The sequence below is a fragment of the Myotis yumanensis genome, unplaced genomic scaffold, assembly GCF_028538775.1.
Source record: "Myotis yumanensis isolate MYYU_CA2020_CCGP unplaced genomic scaffold, mMyoYum1.0.hap1 SCAF_8, whole genome shotgun sequence".
Lineage (NCBI taxonomy): Eukaryota > Metazoa > Chordata > Mammalia > Chiroptera > Vespertilionidae > Myotis > Myotis yumanensis.
The window spans coordinates 11849199-11866462 of NW_027223759.1; the positions used below are offsets into that span (position 1 = coordinate 11849199).

At 43.2% G+C, this 17264-nt stretch overlaps 1 protein-coding gene across 1 annotated transcript in view; it reads left to right on the forward strand.

Annotated features, from left to right (window-relative positions):
- Positions 1-401: 401 nt before the first annotated feature.
- The window catches only part of PARD3B (par-3 family cell polarity regulator beta), a 907609-nt gene continuing 890746 nt past the window's right edge, over positions 402-17264 (forward strand). The window contains exon 1 of the mRNA XM_070421939.1: positions 402-807. Coding sequence (XP_070278040.1) covers positions 688-807 — 120 coding nt within the window. The 5' untranslated portion in view covers positions 402-687. The remainder of the gene's footprint in view (positions 808-17264) is intronic.

Here is a 17264-nt window from a genome sequence, read left to right on the forward strand (position 1 = left end):
TCCCGGGTCCCGTTACCATTCCCCAGAGCTCCGTGTGTGCTGGAGGGACGGGGCCAAGGAGAGACCGAGTGAGGGGACCAGGCTCCCGGGCTCCAGTTACCGGCCGGCGCGTTCCCCGCCCCGCGCCGCCGAGGGAGCGGTGGAGCCGGGAGCGCCGCGGCCCCTTTAAGAGCCGGGCCCAGCCGCCCGGGGGCCGCGGGAGCCCAGAGCGCCGCGCGCCGCAGCGGAGTTGGGACCAGCGCAAAAGTTTCCTCCCAACTCCGGCCCCGCGCGCCGCCGCCCACTCCCGCCCCGGGCCTGGGGCCGACCCGCCGCCTCCAGGGCCAGGGCCAGGCCGGGCCGGGCCGGGCCGGCAGTTTCGCTTTGGCGCGCGCAGAGCAGCCGCCGCGGCCGGGCCCCAGCAGGAGCCTGAGCGGCCGCGGGAGCCGGAACAGGAGGAGGAGCCCGGCCGCGTCCCGGCCCCGCCACCTGGGAGGTAGCCCTTCCCGCCGCCTCCCCTGCCCCGATCCCGGCCCCCAGGAGCCCGCCTGCCCGGGGCCAAGGGGCGCTGCTGCGAGCCCCAGGCCCGGAGGGGGCGCCGGGGAGAGACACCCCGGGCCCGCCCGCGCCGCGCGTCCCCGGAGACGGGGCTGCACCCGCCGGGCCAGACACCTGTTCCCAGGCCCGGCGTGATCGCCGGGGGCCAGGATGAAAGTGACCGTGTGCTTCGGCAGGACCGGCATCGTGGTGCCCTGCAAGGAGGGCCAGCTGCGCGTCCGCGAGCTCACGCAGCAGGCGCTGCAGAGGTACCTGAAGACCCGGGAGAAGGTGAGCCGGCACGGGGGGCGGGCGGCGCGGGGCGCGCGGGGCGGGGGAGGGGGCGCGGCTGCCGGCGGTCTCCCCGCGAGCGCACCGAGGGAGGCCAGGTGCCCGGAGGACCGATCGTCTGGGCTGGCAACGCGCAGAGGCCGCAGAGCACCCGGGCAACTTGAATTTTCACAACCTGTGGCCACAACTTTTGGATGTTGCTGCTATCAGCGACCCGGGTGTCTTTGGGGGTTGGAGGGCCTGGCTTCTCTAAGGGGGTGTGGGGGGGAACCGCAGCGTGGGGGTCCCCTGGGGGGTGGTTGGCAATGCAGGCTCTCGCACCCTGATCCAGGCTCACTGCCCCAGACTCCGCTTTTAATCAAGTTCGCAGGTGATTGGCAGGACCCTGAGTTTGAGAAGCGCAGCTTGAGAAGTTGTTTGAGGGAAAGCTTTGCAAGGGAAGCCTTGAAGGCGCTGCTGACCTCAGGTGTGGTTTTTGACCCCCCACTCGCCCCCTCCAAGGCCCACCCTACTTCGCCTCCTTGGAATTTGAAAGTTGGCTGGTGCAAGTGACACACTGGGAAGTTGTAACTGATGGGGCCCTTGGAATTTCAGCCTCGCCAGCTGTCCTCCCTGAGTGACTTACTGGGCGGGAACTTGGGTGGAAGGATGCTGTTTGCTTACACCATCCAGCCTACATGTCAAGTGTTTATATTTTAATGCCACACATTTCATGAGCATTTACCACGTGTGTGGTCTGTGTCACGTCGTGGATGACTGTTGCAACGAGGACCAAGACTGTCCCTAACTCTGTTCCTGAACTCAGAAACAAGTAAACATGAAGTGAGGCGCAGGCCGTGTTTTAAAGCGTGGAATGCGTGTTCACAAGACTTAGCTGGACCCTAGAGCCCCTGTGAGGTGCTTGGGTAACATACTGGGCTTCCTTCTGTGTCTTCATCAATGGAGAAGGCATTTCGGGTATTCAAGTGGAACATCTTGTTTGCCCCAAACCCTCCTGCAACAGGATAAGTCCTAAACTCTTGCTTCAGAGGCCAATTGATCTTTTATTATTTGTTCTCATGCTGTGAGAACTGTAGAAGTGGTGTGTTGACCAATTTAATGATGGGAAGATGTGATTTCTTGTAATGGCTTACACGTTATCCAAGGCATAACAATGATTTTGTTTCTTCCAAATATATAGTTTGGGCAGTTAAGAAAAATCTCTGCAACTTCTGTGCCCCCGCCAAAAATTATTATACAGAAAAAAAATTCTACTCTGGATAAATACATGTTTATGTTGCCTTGAACAACCAAGGGCTTGAGAATTGTAGAGTGAGAGGTCTGTAAATATATTAAATAAAATACCCAAAGCTGAACTCTTTACTAATAGAATTGGGGTAGAGCCGGGAAAATAATCAAAGAGGCCTATAAAACTATATGAGTATCCACCTTAATGTATTGTAGTTACATTATTACAATAGCTTGTGCTGTTTACATTGTGTAATTCAGTTACCCTGAGAGGTACACATGTAACCAATTGTCTTTGAAGTCATATTTCCCTAACTTCTGAAAGTAAGCTAAGGTTAATAGTAACAAAATTATTCTACGCCAATTATTAAAGTAGATTGAAGGATTGTCTTACTGAGATGATGAATTATTTTCATTTTAACTCATTATTAAAATAATTTATGCCCTAAAATCATAGATCTTTAGAAGTTTAGTACATGGAGCTGTCTAGGTAATAGAGTAAGATATAAGGTTACAAATAACATGCAGGGAACTAACTAGGTGATATTTAATGTATTATAATTTGATCTTAAAAGTTGTTAAAAAGTTATTGATATTCTGGACTGAAAGCATAATTTATAATATCGCAGAATCCATAATGTAATTGTATTGATCCGGTTTACTATTATTACCAGACATTAAATTTTTCTGTTTATGTTTATATATTAATGAATGTGGCATTTAAAGGTCACCTGCAGCTTATAAATCCTCCCTCCCTTTTTTTTGGCTTTTAAAATCTCAATTTAATAAGTGGCAAGTGATATTTTTCCCTTCCCCAAATATTCCTCTCCCATAGTTCCATTTTAAATAATATTGTAATCATATAAGGCTTAACTAGTATTAAGTGGGATTCCTAATGAAACTAAAATGTCAAGAAATACTCTGACAAATTCCATGCTCTTATCCATTGAACTTAGAAAATAATGGGAAAAGATCAGAAATATCAAAATTCAATTTGAAAAACAATTAGTCATAAGTTCATTTATTTAAATCAGTGAAAACGTGTTAAAGGAGTGAAAATGATTTAAAAGGCTTGCTTCCCTGGACAACAAGATTTTACACCCTGCATGTAATAATAACAACTAACATGAATCGTGCTTACACTGTACAGGCACTGGCCTGGGAGCTTGACAGGTATTAAATGACTTACTCCACGAGGGTAGGTACTATTATTCCCATTTTACAGATGGGGAGAAAAGTCACACCTCAGTAACAGAGATGTGTTATAAGTACCGCGCGCTAACCGATTGCGCCACTGGAGCTCCAGTAGCAGAGATGTGACTAGTACATTGTGGAATTAGAATTTGACCCCAAGCACTGGGTGACCAGGCCCTTACACTGTCATTAACTACACCGCCCAGTAGGTTATTATGCACTGGAGTTTCCCCACCTTGTTTATTTTTTACAGTTTGTTTTAAAAAGACAATTCCATCTACAAACTGCTACAATAACATAATGAAAAAGCAGTTTTGTTTCTTGCGGAGAGGCAGGACATCGGCAGTTTCCTCTTGATTATCTTTTACTGTAGGGATCTTTATGGTTGTAAGGGAGAAGTCTAATTTCTGAGACAGATATTGCAGGATTTGCAAATGAAGTATGAACAATGTCCCTCAGTCTAATTATAGATGGAAAAATGGGCTAGATCTCATCCAGGTAGAGCGTGCGGTACAGAAAACAAATTTGGTGAGAACCCAATGTAAGTTAAGTTGGTTTCTTTAGGTCCCTGAATAATTTAGATGAGAGAAAGTCAGATTTCACGATCGAGGTTAGATTCGGGGTTTCTAACGTTTGGAGGGTAAGCGAAGGCCAAGGAGGACATTCTGGGTTTTGTGGGCAGCATCAGAGAAGTATCTGTCCGTTGCTGAGAAGAAACAAATAAGACTGGTATTTGTGGAATGTGAGGAACCAGCTGAGTCAGCATCAGATAAGGCAGGAAGTAGGTAGGATGCTGAAGAAACTGAGGAAGGTGCTAACTTGAAATCTGCAACTTTGAGGTTTCTGCTGCCTCCCCACACCCTCCCATTTGAGGAACTCTATTGGGGAGGTGATTTGACTAATGGGGGAGAATTATGGGATCACTTGTCTTTGGATTCTGGTAGTTTATCAGCTTCCCAGCCTCTAAATCCAATTAAGTTAAATAGTTAGTGGAGAGGAGATTGTCTTCTTAAATAGTCAAGATGGGGGCCATTGAGTAATTAGTCTAATTTATCATCAAAATTATGTGTCACAGGTGAAGGGGTGATGGAGCCCATATCCTGCAGGGGCTCAACTCTGGCTGATTATTAGTCACCTCTAACGTTAACATTTCACATTTAAAACAATACAAATGCCTGACTTCCTTTCTCCAAGATTCTCATGCACTGGGCTTGGAGTGGAGCCTGGATGTCGGTATTTTTAAGACACTCTAGGTCAGTGATGGCGAACCTATGGCACGCATGTCAGAGGTGACACTCGAACTCATATTTTTGGTTGATTTTTCTTTGTTGGATGGCATTTAAATATATAAAATAAACATCAAAAATATAAATCTTTGTTTTACTATGGTTGCAAATATCAAAAAATTTCTATATGTGACACGGCACCAGAGTTAAGTTAGGGTTTTTCAAAATGCTGACACGCCGAGCTCAAAAGGTTCACCATCACTGCTCTAGGTGATTCTAATACCTACTCAGGGTTGAGAACCACCAATCCACAACCACCAGTCTTGGTATCACTGAACTCATTTGGTTTTAAATTTTTTCCATGGCAGATACTGTATCTTAGGCATCTATTGACCAATCTGTCATTAGCAACTATCTCTTTATTTCTACCCTGTATGAATTCTCTCAGCAGGTTCATCTGAGCTCAAATAATTTATTAAGTTGAACATTCATTACATACACCCACACACAAATACACACACACACACACACACACACACACGGTGAGGTTGAAGTGAATAACCTATTTACTTACAAGAGTGTATGGTGTATTCAGCAGTTGAAATTAATGAGATATTATGAACATTGAGTTCATGGAAAATGGGTGTGCTAGAATTTTTCAGAAGCTGATTTGTGGATCTGACTGTATGAGAAACCTTTTTTCTTTCCCTTTTTTTAAATGAATGAAACATTTGATAAAATTTTCAAAATCAATCTCTTTTGTGTTCAGACATTTTGAATAATGTGTTTGTTTTACAAGCCGAGGCCAGCTTCCCAGATCTGAACAAGTCAACAGTAACAACTTTATTTCTTGATTAAATTTGAGGTCAGAATCTAAGAGAACTTGTACATAATGAGAATCTGGTACGCTGTTGTATGGGACTTGTGTAGAAGAATAAGCTGGTACGCTTGAATTTCTGAACTTTTCAGCTTTTGATGCCTTGTTTCCATATTTTAAGGTGTTTTTTTTTTTTTACACAAAAACTAGGACCATCATATTGAAAATGCTTTTTGGGCACTGACTTACTTGAGTGCTTCATTTTCTGTTCAGTTCTCTTCTCTCGCAATGTGTGGACTAGATGTTCTTCCCAGTGTACGGATGGCACTGACTCACCCACCGTAAGAGTGGCACTTGCTTCTAATTGGTTTTAGTTCTGCTACTTGACTTTCATTGGACAGCCTCTACGTTTGCAAACACAGTGCTCATAGGGCCGGCTGTGACCCACAGATGTGCTTTTTAGTTCCACTCAGTGTTATATTTTGACTTAGTTGCCATGTTTAAATATTCTGAGATTTCATGCAACAATACAGATTTCCATCTTTTTTTTTTGCAGGGGGAGAGGGGGAGGAAACAGTACCGAAGCTCTGACAATTCTGAGCTTCAGTTTCCCACGTAGCCATCGTTAGTGGCAGCGGAGGCATGTCTTTTCTCTTTAGAAGGAATGCTCTCACTTCCATTATTGCCTCCGGAAAGTGAGTATATGTTACTGTCCTCATGCTTAACTTTTAATCTCATTCCTATTTGCTTACTTATGGCCCACTTCATGTACTGTTGCTGTTTGGCTGGCTTGTTGGTAGAGTTTTGAGTTTGTGGCCCCTGGACCTTCTCTCACCTTCCCCTATGGCCTAACAGGATATATTGACCATGGTCTTGACTGTAGTTTAGTTCATCTGAGCTAAGTTAATTGTCCCACGTGGGATGATCACAGCCCTGATTTGTAGTTTGGAGCACTGTGCTCAAATGGCTTAGTTAACCAGTATTCATTCCCAGGTTATTTGTCCCACAGATTCTCTTTGAGGAAGTTGAGCAAATGATATTGTCAGGTTTTTATGAGACTGTGTTTGCTGAGGTTATTGGTTATTGAAATAATCTAAGTTGTGTATTAAAAATGCAGAGCTTTGGGCCTCTCTTGGAAAGTCTAAAGCAGTGAAGCCCAATAGAACTTTCAGTGACGATGGAAATGTTCTGCGTCTGTGTGTTCCAATAGGGTAGCCTGTAGCCTTCTGGCTACTAAGTACTTAAAATGTGGCTAGTGCAACTGAGGAACTGAATTTTACATTGTAATTAATTTAAAGTTAAATAGTCACAAGAGACTTACCTTATTGGACAGTTCAGGTCCAAAGCTCCTCCGACGATTTTTCTCAGCTGCATTTGCAAACCACTGGTCTGCAGCTCAGATCCCAGGAAGACCTTCACCTGACCTTCTTATAGACCTTGCTCTCTGCTCTGTTGAGAACTTTGCCGTCAGAAAGGGATCTTTGTTTACTACTCTTTGGTATCCACAGGCAGTAGAGAGAGCCTTTATATTCATAAGTCCTCCACCAAGACAAGAGCAAAACCCAGCTGACTTACAGAGCAGGTTGAGGCTTATACCTTTGATGCACCAGCCTAAAGCATTCTCCATTTCTGGGATTAGGCGGAGCGTATGCCAACAGGGAGGGTGAACAAAAATCTAGACATTTTCAGTGAGACTTAGGTGCTTCTGGATGAGCTCATCTAACATAAGGCTCCAAATACCATCTGTTTAGTGACACCCCAGATCTCTCCTAAGAACTCCACGCTCCAACAGGGCAGAGTCCTTGACAACTTTGCATGGATGTCAAGGAGGAACCTTACACTTAGCATGTGCCTAACTGAATTCCAGATCCCCTACTCCAAATCCACCCCTCCCACTAGTCTTCCCATCTCATTAAATGGCAATTCTATCCTTCCAGTTGCTCAGGTCAGAAATTCTTGCGATAACCCTTGATTTCCCTTTTTCTCTTATGATCCATATGCCATCAATATGCAGGTCAGAAAGTTAGCACCTCTGCCCTGAAACTGCTGGCCTTAGGCCTACTTGCAAGGCTGGTCCTTAATTGGCATCTGGGAGCTGAGATTTGGGGAGGGTTTCCACCACTCCTTGAAGAGAATGACTCACTGTGCCATAATTGTTCACGCAAACAATATGGTTTGTGCTGAATACCTGCCCTTTTTTCTGGAGGGCTGGAACTTTTGAGGCCGCTAGGTAGAGGAGGGATCTATGCCATCAGCCCCCCCTGAAAACCTTGGATGCCGAGGTTCTAATGAGCCTCCCTGGTAAACGACATTTCACATGTGCTGTCAAAACTCGTTACCGGGAACGGGGGCGGGGGCGTCCAACTTGAGAGGATCCTCTGAAGCTTGTGCCCAGTTTTTCCCCAGACTTCACCCATGTGCCTTGTCCCTCTCCTGCTTCGGCTTTCTGCCCTCTTGCTGGAGTAAGTGATGGCTGTGAGAATGGCCACATGCTGAGTCCTGTGTGTCCTCCCCATGAAACATTGAACTTGGTTGGTCTTGGGGATGACGAGACACTATTTCTTACCATTCAGGCCCCCTCTCTCTCCCCAGCCACATTGATATCTGGGCTGTTACTCACACATGCCAGGCAGGGTCTACCTTATGTGCTGTTTTCTCCACCTAAAATATTTGCCCGCAGTTATCCACCTATCTGCCTTCCTTATCTTTTTCATCTTAAGAGATAGTTTCCTTCTCCACAAACCTTCCTGACCACACTATTTATAACTATAACCCCTCCAGCCAGCCTCTATATTGCTTTTCTGCTTTTTGTTTTTCTCCACAGAACTCTACAGCAGGGTATCACTTCTTACATGGCAGCTCAGGCTCCAAAGGGTGCAAAATTGGAAGCTGCCAGGCACCCTTCAGGCTTAGACCTGCAACTGGCATGATGTGTTCTGCCATGTTCCATTAGTTCCAGCAAGTAACAGGTTCAGCCCAGATTCAAGGGAGAGGATTACACAAGGAGCTGAATAACAGCAAGTGTAGAATTCTTTGAAGGGCCACCGATGTACCTGGTCACAAAGCTGGCCTCAGTGATAGACATGTCCAGATTAATCAGTCACTGTCTCTGGCTTTGATGAGTTTCACAGCCTTCTGGGGGATGAAGCACACCTGAGAATGAGCCAGTGGAATGTTTGCCTGATACAATGGAGATAAGGGACGCTCTGAAACAAAAGACTGAAACTGTTGGGAAGCTTGATGAGGAATCTGCCAGGTAGAGAAGTGGGATGAGGCTTTCTAGGTGGAGGGAAGGAAGTGAGAAGGCGTCCGCTGGCTGAGAGGGTTGTGGAAAGTGGAGTGTAGCCCAGGGAGGAGTGGAGGTGCCCAGACTAACTTGGACTGGATTGTGAAGGCCCTTGGGTGCCACCCTAAGGAATTTTCTTGCTTCCTTAATGTCGTGTTGGTTTTTAAAAAAATATATTTTATTGATTTTTTACAGAGAGGAAGGGAGAGGGATAGAGAGTTAGAATCATCGACGAGAGAGAAACATCGATCAGCTGCCTCCTGCACACTCCCCACCAGGGATGTGCCTGCAACCAAGGTACATGCCCTTGACTGGAATCGAACCTGGGACCCTTGAGTCCACAGGCTGATGCTCTATCCACTGAGCCAAACCGGTTAGGGCTGTGTTGGTTTTATTACAAATACATTTATGTTATTTGCATGAGTCTAAAACTATTTAAATGAAATTTTAAAAATGGAGAGGATTTTAGAAAATTTGGTATTTCTGTTATGTTACCCTCTTCTCACACCTACCTCAGCTACTTTCTATCAAAAAGGTTATCAAGATCTGGTACCTAAACCCATGGTTACTTTTAAGTCCAACTTTTTATTGATGAGAGAGAGAGAGAGAGAGAGAGAGAGAGAGAGAGAGAGAGAGAGAGACGGCCTACATCTGACTTTGAGTAGGGGAAGAGAAGAATATTACGGAAAATTTCCCAAGGGTGATTGTGGGAAGGAGTAGTAGGAGATGTGATTGTGGGAGGGAATAGTAGGGGATGAGACCCTTAAGGTGAAGGCAGGGTCAGAGCCAGGAGGCCTTTGGTAATGACTAGCTAAAGAGCTTGAGGAGTCTAGGCAGGTGCTGATATTGTGTGATTTGCCTTTTTGTATGACTAATGGAGACAAAGGAATCTGAGACTGGAGGTGGAGAAACTGGCCCATGTGTTGCTGTGGGAGTAGAGGTTACACATATTGAGGCAGAAGAGAAAATGGTCTTTGAGATTTCAGGGCAAAGTAATCAGACTTTTGGGAGTTGAGTCTCTCTGGGTAGAAATGGGGAGAAGAAGCAGTGTGAGATTTTTGTAGGCACTATTCAACGGACATTTCAATGTCTGCAGCGATGTTATAGGCTCTAAGGCCTGGGGATACAGAGACAAGTAAGACATGGTCTGTCCCTGCATGGAGAGCCGGGAGGAGTGGTGGGAGACAGAAGATCGATTAACGGGTTGTCAGGAAGTGTTGGGGGCCTGGCTGAGATCATAAATCGTGAGTTCATCAAGATGCTAATCTTTTTTTTTTTTTTTTTTTTTTTTTTAAATATATTTTATTGATTTTTTACAGAGAGGAAGGGAGAGAGATAGAGAGTTAGAAACATCGATGAGAGAGAAACATCGATCAGCCGCCTCCTGCACATCCCCTACTGGGAATGTGCCCGCAACCCAGGTACATGCCCTTGACCGGAATCGAACCCGGGACCCTTCAGTCCGCAGGCCGACGCTCTATCCACTGAGCCAAACCGGTTTTGGCAAGATGCTAATCTTTTGCATCAGCTGTTTGGCCTTGGATTAGAGCCTCATTGCAAGATTGGGATTTGAGGGCAGATGTGGAAAAAATGTGGCATCTAGAAATAAGAGCGTTTGGACTAAGTTGCTGAATGTATGGACTATACCAGTGATGGCGAACCTATGACACGCGTGTCAGGTGACACGCAAACTCATTGTTTTGGTTGATTTTTCTTTGTTAAATGGCACTTAAATATATAAAATAAATATCAAAAATATAAGTCTTTGTTTTACTATGGTTGCAAATATCAAAAAATTCCTATATGGGACACGGCACCAGAGTTAAGTTAGGGATTTTCAAAATGCTGACACACCGAGCTCAAAAGGTTTGCCATCACTGGACTATACTGTGCTCCCCCCCCCCCGCCCCCCCCCAGACTTTTGTGATAGAGATTCAAAGTGCCTGCAAGTCCTCAACCTTCCTCCAGCCCCCTCTGTGACCCGAAAGGCAGAGAATGTGGACTTTCTAGCTCTCTGGCTTCTAGTTGGGGTCAGCCATGGCAGAGGCCCCAGCAGGAGAAGGGAGTGTGGGCAGCTCTCTCCTGGGCAAACCACTGTGAATTGGCTCCTCTCTTTACTGAAGGCCATGGCTCCTATCAGGCAGCCCTCCCCACACTTTTCTGTATTGGCATCTGCTCTCTTCTCTGACCTCTGGGGTCCTAGAGGATGGAAGGTTCACCACTGCTAAAAGCACTATTCCTTAATGTTTTCCCTTAACCCTCTACAAGCCTTTATAAGTAGTTTCTTGGTTAAACTCCTAAGAGCCTAATTGTGAACCATCTATTTCCTGCCAGGGTTTTGACTGATAAATACAATAATAATAGACTCTCCTTCATGACCCAGTATCCACAACACATATACACAACGCAAATAAAAGTTTCATGAGTATACTTGCCCTCACTGTGGATGATGCCCTCTGATATTTTCAGTCTAAATTTTTTATTTAAAAATGTTGTTGGGAAACATTGCATTGATTTCACTGTCCACTAATGGGTTAGGGCCCATATTTAGAAAACCAGTGGGGCTACCTGATGTTTAGAGGACATTGGGTGGGTCATCGAAAATCCCCATAGCTCTAAGATCCCATTGCTTTATGGATTGAGAAAAGGTGTGAGGCTGGAGGCTGAAGGTAAATTGCTAAAGTCAAGTACACATTATAAGACCATAAATAGATTTCTCTATGGCTTATAAAGCCAAGAACCTTATGTATATATATGACTTGGATCTTGAGACTTGGTGAATGCCCAGCACGTGAGCTAAGACTCTTTTTGGCCTAGAAGTCTGGATGGCTTCATACAATTTTGGAGAAATGGAAAGAGTTTTACTTGTCATCCCATATTTCTTTTGTCATGACGTATTAATAGTATTGGTAATTTTAAATATTGGGTTCCGGATTACTTCCTTTTGTAGCACAGAGTTGAGGAAATGCAAGATGGATAAATACTCTTTGTCTCTGTATTTAAAGGCACATTTATAGAGATTCAGTGGGCTTGAGTTTTGACAGCAATTTCCCCAGAACCTGATAAAATCTAACTGCACTTCAGGAACTTCTAGGTAAAAAATACATATTGTTCTGGTTGCTGCAACTAGATTTGCATTTCAGATCTGCATTTTTTTTTGTGTTCCAGGTTTGTCTGTGGGTGAGGGAGGGCTAGTTGGAGATGTGACCGTAGGTAGTGCGGGATCCCTTGCTTATTATTGCTTATTCGTTTTCTAGAGTTGCCACGAAAAAGTACCACAAACTGGGTGGCTTAAAACAACAGAAATGTATTCCCTCAGGGGACTGAAAGCTGAAGGTCTAAAATCAAGGTGTTGACAGGGTCATGCTCCTTTCACAGCCTGGGTGTGAGGAGCCTTTCTTGCCTTTTCCTGCTTCTGGTGGCCCAGACATTCCTTAGCTTGTGGAAGCATGACACAATTTTTAAAGAAGGTCACGTTCACACATTCATAGTTACCAGGGACCAGGACATCAACATCTCTTTTCAGGAGGACACAATTCAACTGATAAACAATTGCTATTCAGTTTAATGCATCCCTCCCCCCCCCACCTCCACCCCCTTGCTTTCACAGTAAGAGTCATTGGAGGAGTACTGTCAATTCCTCACAATGTTTCTCTCCCTCTCGTTCACTCACTACAAAATGGTCCACAGATAACTTGCTTTCTACTTCATTGAGAAATAGAAGTTTTATGGTCTGATATCATTTACTACTTCCTTTTCCACTTAAACATGTATCTTATCTGCCTCTTCAGGTCACCTTTTAGAGACTCAGTTTGCCCTGGATTCCATCTCTTCCACGCCCTTGAGGTGTAGCAGTGGCAAGCACTGATTGGAGCCCAGAGGCTTGTCTGAATTGCATTCCTATTCAGTCTATAATTAAGTTAGTCTGGAGAAGGCAGGAGGTGTTTTTGAGCACCTGTCATTTGCCACACAGCATAGTCCCTTTCCTTCATGGCTTTACAATCCAGGTGGAGAGACCTGGTTGTTAAAAATGAAGAAAGCAACAGCCAGATGCCAGATGAGTTCTCTGGGCATTCAGAAGGGAGAGTGCTCACAGTAGGCTGGCATGGCCAAATGTAAAAAATGGGTAGAATTTAGATAAATGGAGGAAAGAAGGGGGGGGGCGGTTCATGTGGTAGAGATAAGGGGCAGGAAAATGTTGCAGTAGTTCTCACACTTACTGGTCCCAACATTCCTTTTCAAACTCTTACATTTTAGAGGACTTGAGAGTGCTTTTTATGTGGACTATACCTCTTTTTATGTATCAGAGTAGAAATTAAAACTGAGAAATTAAAAATATATGTAACTGATTTAATATAACAGTGAGCCCATAACAAGTTAAGATTACTTATTGTCATGAAAAATAACTATATTTTTTAAAACAAAAGAAACATTTTGTGAGAATAGTGATATCATAGTTTTTGTGGGTCAGCAGCCTGGGCACCGCTTAGCTGACTTCTCTTCTTGGAATTCTCACCACCTACAGTCAAGACCTCAGCTAGGCTGCATTTTCAAGAGGCTGGACTGGAAAGAACCTGCTTCTGTGCTCACACAGGCTGCTAGCAGAATCCATCCCTTGCAGCTGTAGGACTGAGGGCCCTGGTTTTTCACCAGAGACCAAGGTCAGCTCTTAGAGGTCACTTGTAGTTCCGTACCATGTGGAATTTCCCAATCTGATTGATTGGGTCATCAAGCAAGAAGGATCTCTAAAGCAAGATGGAATCTTATATAATGGAGTATAATCATGGGATGATTCTCAGTTAGTGATGGTTAGCTGGTTGCAATGTGGAATCTGAAGTCATACCAATGAAAATTTCAAACTCTGTGGCATTGGTTTATGTTGTAGTTTGAATAGACCTTTTTATCTTTTAACATCATACATTGGTCATGTGGGAAACATTGGTTCACTGAGTTATGTCAATCTTCCAAATGCTGATGCATTTTATTATATAATTTCAAAAACCATGTATTTGATATTACCGTAATTTAATCAGAAAGGTACAAGTATTGGGAAGCTATCATGCTCACAGTGGTGGACAACAGTTTTCTAAAATTTTAGTTTTTGCTTTATCATTGGCAACAAATACTGTCATTTGTTTTCTGTGAACTGCCCAGGTTCACATCATTCATTTTCGAGAAATATCTGCTAAAAGCTCAAGTGTAAATAACCATAGTGAGTCTGCCAGTCAGTCTTTCAAGTGTAAATGGTGCTCCATGAAAATACCAGTTAGTTCAGCTCAACTCAATCAATCATATGTGCACTTTTCTCTGAGGTGACCATTGTATGTCATTATGCAAACGTACTTTCTATTTCTTCACATAAAGTGTCAAAAAGATGTGAAATCAAGGATTTAAAATTGATCATGTTAATGTTTATTCATCAAGGGAATTCTTGAGTTTTCCCCTTCCCTCTTGTAAGTTAAATGAGTGGCAGTTGAGTATAGAGTGACCCCTGGTCCAGTTACGGCCTTGATTCACCAGCAGTTTCACCACCATTGCTTTCACACCAGCAATGCAAGTGTCAACACAAGTTACCCCAAGGATAAACCATGAGATTCCAACAAGTTATTCACCATGTGCACTATTCCAGCACCAGTGGCTATTGTCAGGCATTCACATAAAAAATTCTTCCATCAGTATCAGCACCAAGTAGTCATTTCATACCAAGGAAGCCCCACGTTCAGTCATATCTGTACCTGAATCCATTTGCAAGGCAAAGGTATAATTCTGCAGATGAGGTATTAACTCAGTCTTCATGTTTTATGCCAGATATATCATCTGAGGAGGTACTGTATCACTGGGAAGTGGTACTGTCATACATACCTTTCTAAAACTAACACCATCTAGCCGGCGTTCAGCAATGTCCATTGTATAAGGCTTTCTTGGCGTCTCAGTTGTCGTGTGTACTTCTCCAGCTAATGCAATACAGTAGCTTACCCTGTAAGGTGCTTCAGGGGCTTTTCCATGTCTGGTTTAGAAAAGCTCTAATCAGGTTTAGATTTCAAAGTGCTTATTATGTCTGCATTTAAAAATATTCACTTTCTTGCTCGGCCAGTATGGCTCAGTGGTTGAGCGTTGATCTATGAACCAGGAGGTCATGGTTCAATTCCTGGTTGGGGCACATGCCTAGGTTGCAGGCTTGATCCCTGGTGTGGAGTGTGCAGGAGGCAGCCGATCAATGAGATCAGTGATTCTCTCTCATCCTTGATGTTTCTATCTCTCCCTCTTCCTTCTTCTCTGAAATCAATACAAATATATTTTAAAAATATTCACTTTCTTTTCTTTTAAATTCTTAGTGATTAATTTGAAAATGATGCCATAACTTAACTACTTGAAAATGTTCTTTTGCATAAGACACATTATGTAAATTACTAATAGGACAAGGAAAAAAAATAACTTTCATGTCTTTGTGTACTTTCAGTTTTACCCGGTTCTTTTTTCTTTTTCGTTTTTTTTTTTTTTCTTAGATTCTTCCCTTCCATGGATCAGAGACCCCTGGTATATCAGTTTTGTCTTTTTTTAGTATCTTTAGATGTCGATGGTATAGTTGTGCTATTGAGAAAGGTTGGCTAATCCTTCCTTTTTATGTTAGACTTTTTTATTGTGGTAAAATATATATAACATAAAATTTACCATTTTTGCTATTCTTAAGTGTATGGTTTGTGACATTAGCCACGGTCATATCATTGTGCAACTATCACCACCAACATGTCCAGAACTTTTTCATCTTCCTAAATGGAGGCTTCACACCCATTAAACAACTTCCCATTTCCCCTCCCCCAACCCCTGGTAATCACTATTTTACCATTTGTTTCATGATTTTGATTGCTGTAGGTACCTCATGTAAGTGAAATCATATGACTTGTCCTTTGTGCCTGGCTCATTTCACTTAGCATAATGTCTTCAATGTTCTATCAGAATTTCCTTCCTTCTCAAGCTTGAATAATATTCCACTATATCAGTGATGGTGAGCCTTTTGAGCTCGGCCTGTCAGCATTTTGAAAAACCCTAACTTAACTCTGGTGCCATGTCACATATAGAAATTTTTTGATATTTGCAACCATACTAAAACAAAGATTTATATTTTGATATTTATTTTATATATTTAAATGCCATTTAACAAAGAAAAATCAACCAAAAAATGAGTTTGCGTGTCACCTCTGACACGCGTGTCATAGGTTCGCCATCACTGCACTATATATATATATCACACTTTATTTATCCATTTATCCACTTGTGTTTTTCCTTCCTTTGCTTTTGTGAATAATGCTCTATAAACATAGCTGTGCAAATATCTACTGGGGTCCCTGCTTCCAGCTCTTTTGAGTGTATACCTACAAGTGGAAGTGCTGGATTATACGGTAATTCTATGTTTAATTATTTGAGCAACAGTTTTACTGTTTTCTACAATAGCTGTACCGCTTTACATTTCCACCAGCAATGCATAAAGTTTCCAATTTCTCCACTTCCCTGCCAGCATTTCTCTTCCTCCCTCCCTCCCTCCCTCCCTGTCTCCCTCCCTTCCTCCCTTCCTCCATTCCTCCTCCTCTCCCTCCCTCTTTCTTTCTTTCCTTCTTTCTTTATTTCTTTCAAAAACATAATAGTTACCCTAAGGGGTGTGAAGTATCTAAGCTCCCCTTTTAAACTAACACCCATTTTTAAATATAAAATAGTTATTTACATGTTCTTTTATTTTTTATTGAAATATTAAATTCTAAAGTATAATTTGACCTATTTGAACATTTAGAAGTATTTTTAAAAATATGTTTTTATTGATTTCAGAGAGGAAGGGAGAAGGATAGACAGAAACATCAATGATGACAGAGAGTCATTGATTGGCTGCTCCCCCCCCCCCCCCCCGCCCTCCCCCCCCCACACACACACTGGGGATCCAGGCAGCAAGCCAGGCATATGCATTTGGCTGTAATCAAACCTGGGACCCTTCAGTCTGCAGGCCGATGATCATCCACTGAGGCAAACCGACTAGGGCTAGAAGTATTTTTGAAAAGATTAAAAATGTTGTAAATTTGTGAAAAGACGAATAAAATGTGTAAGTAACCTTTTAGAATTACTTGGGGAAAGATTTTGGCTTTGTGGACCTCCTCAAAAGGCCTTGATACCTCCAGGGGTTCCCAGATCTCACATTGAGAACTATTTGCTGAAGTATAGTGTTGGAAACATGTTCACAGTGAGTTCTGACACTGTTTTCTTAGGTGGATAAAAGTTATTTCTCTTGGTCTGCACATCTTACGATGAATTTAAAAAACATTTTTTTCATAATCTCTGCCTAAGATTTTATTTTATTAAAAAGGAGTAACAAACAAATCAGTTGCCATGGAATTTAGGTTGGGAAGGAAGAATGCTTTGTCATTGACTCGGAACCTACTTAGGATCTGGCAACAAAAGGTAGGAATAAATTGTACTTTTCTGACAATAGAAATATTTTGTCTTGTTCCTTATTTTTTAAATATAACCTAAGGAGGATGCATGTATAAATACAAAAGATTGTACTTATCTTAATCTTGAAGTTAAACATTTCTCTGAGGCAGCAGTGACACAACTTAGGTCAAACATTAAAAATATACTGTTAGGCCTGGTCAGTGTGGCTCTGTAGTTGAGGGTTACCCTATGGACCAGGAGGTCACAGTGTCATTCCTAGCCGGGGCAC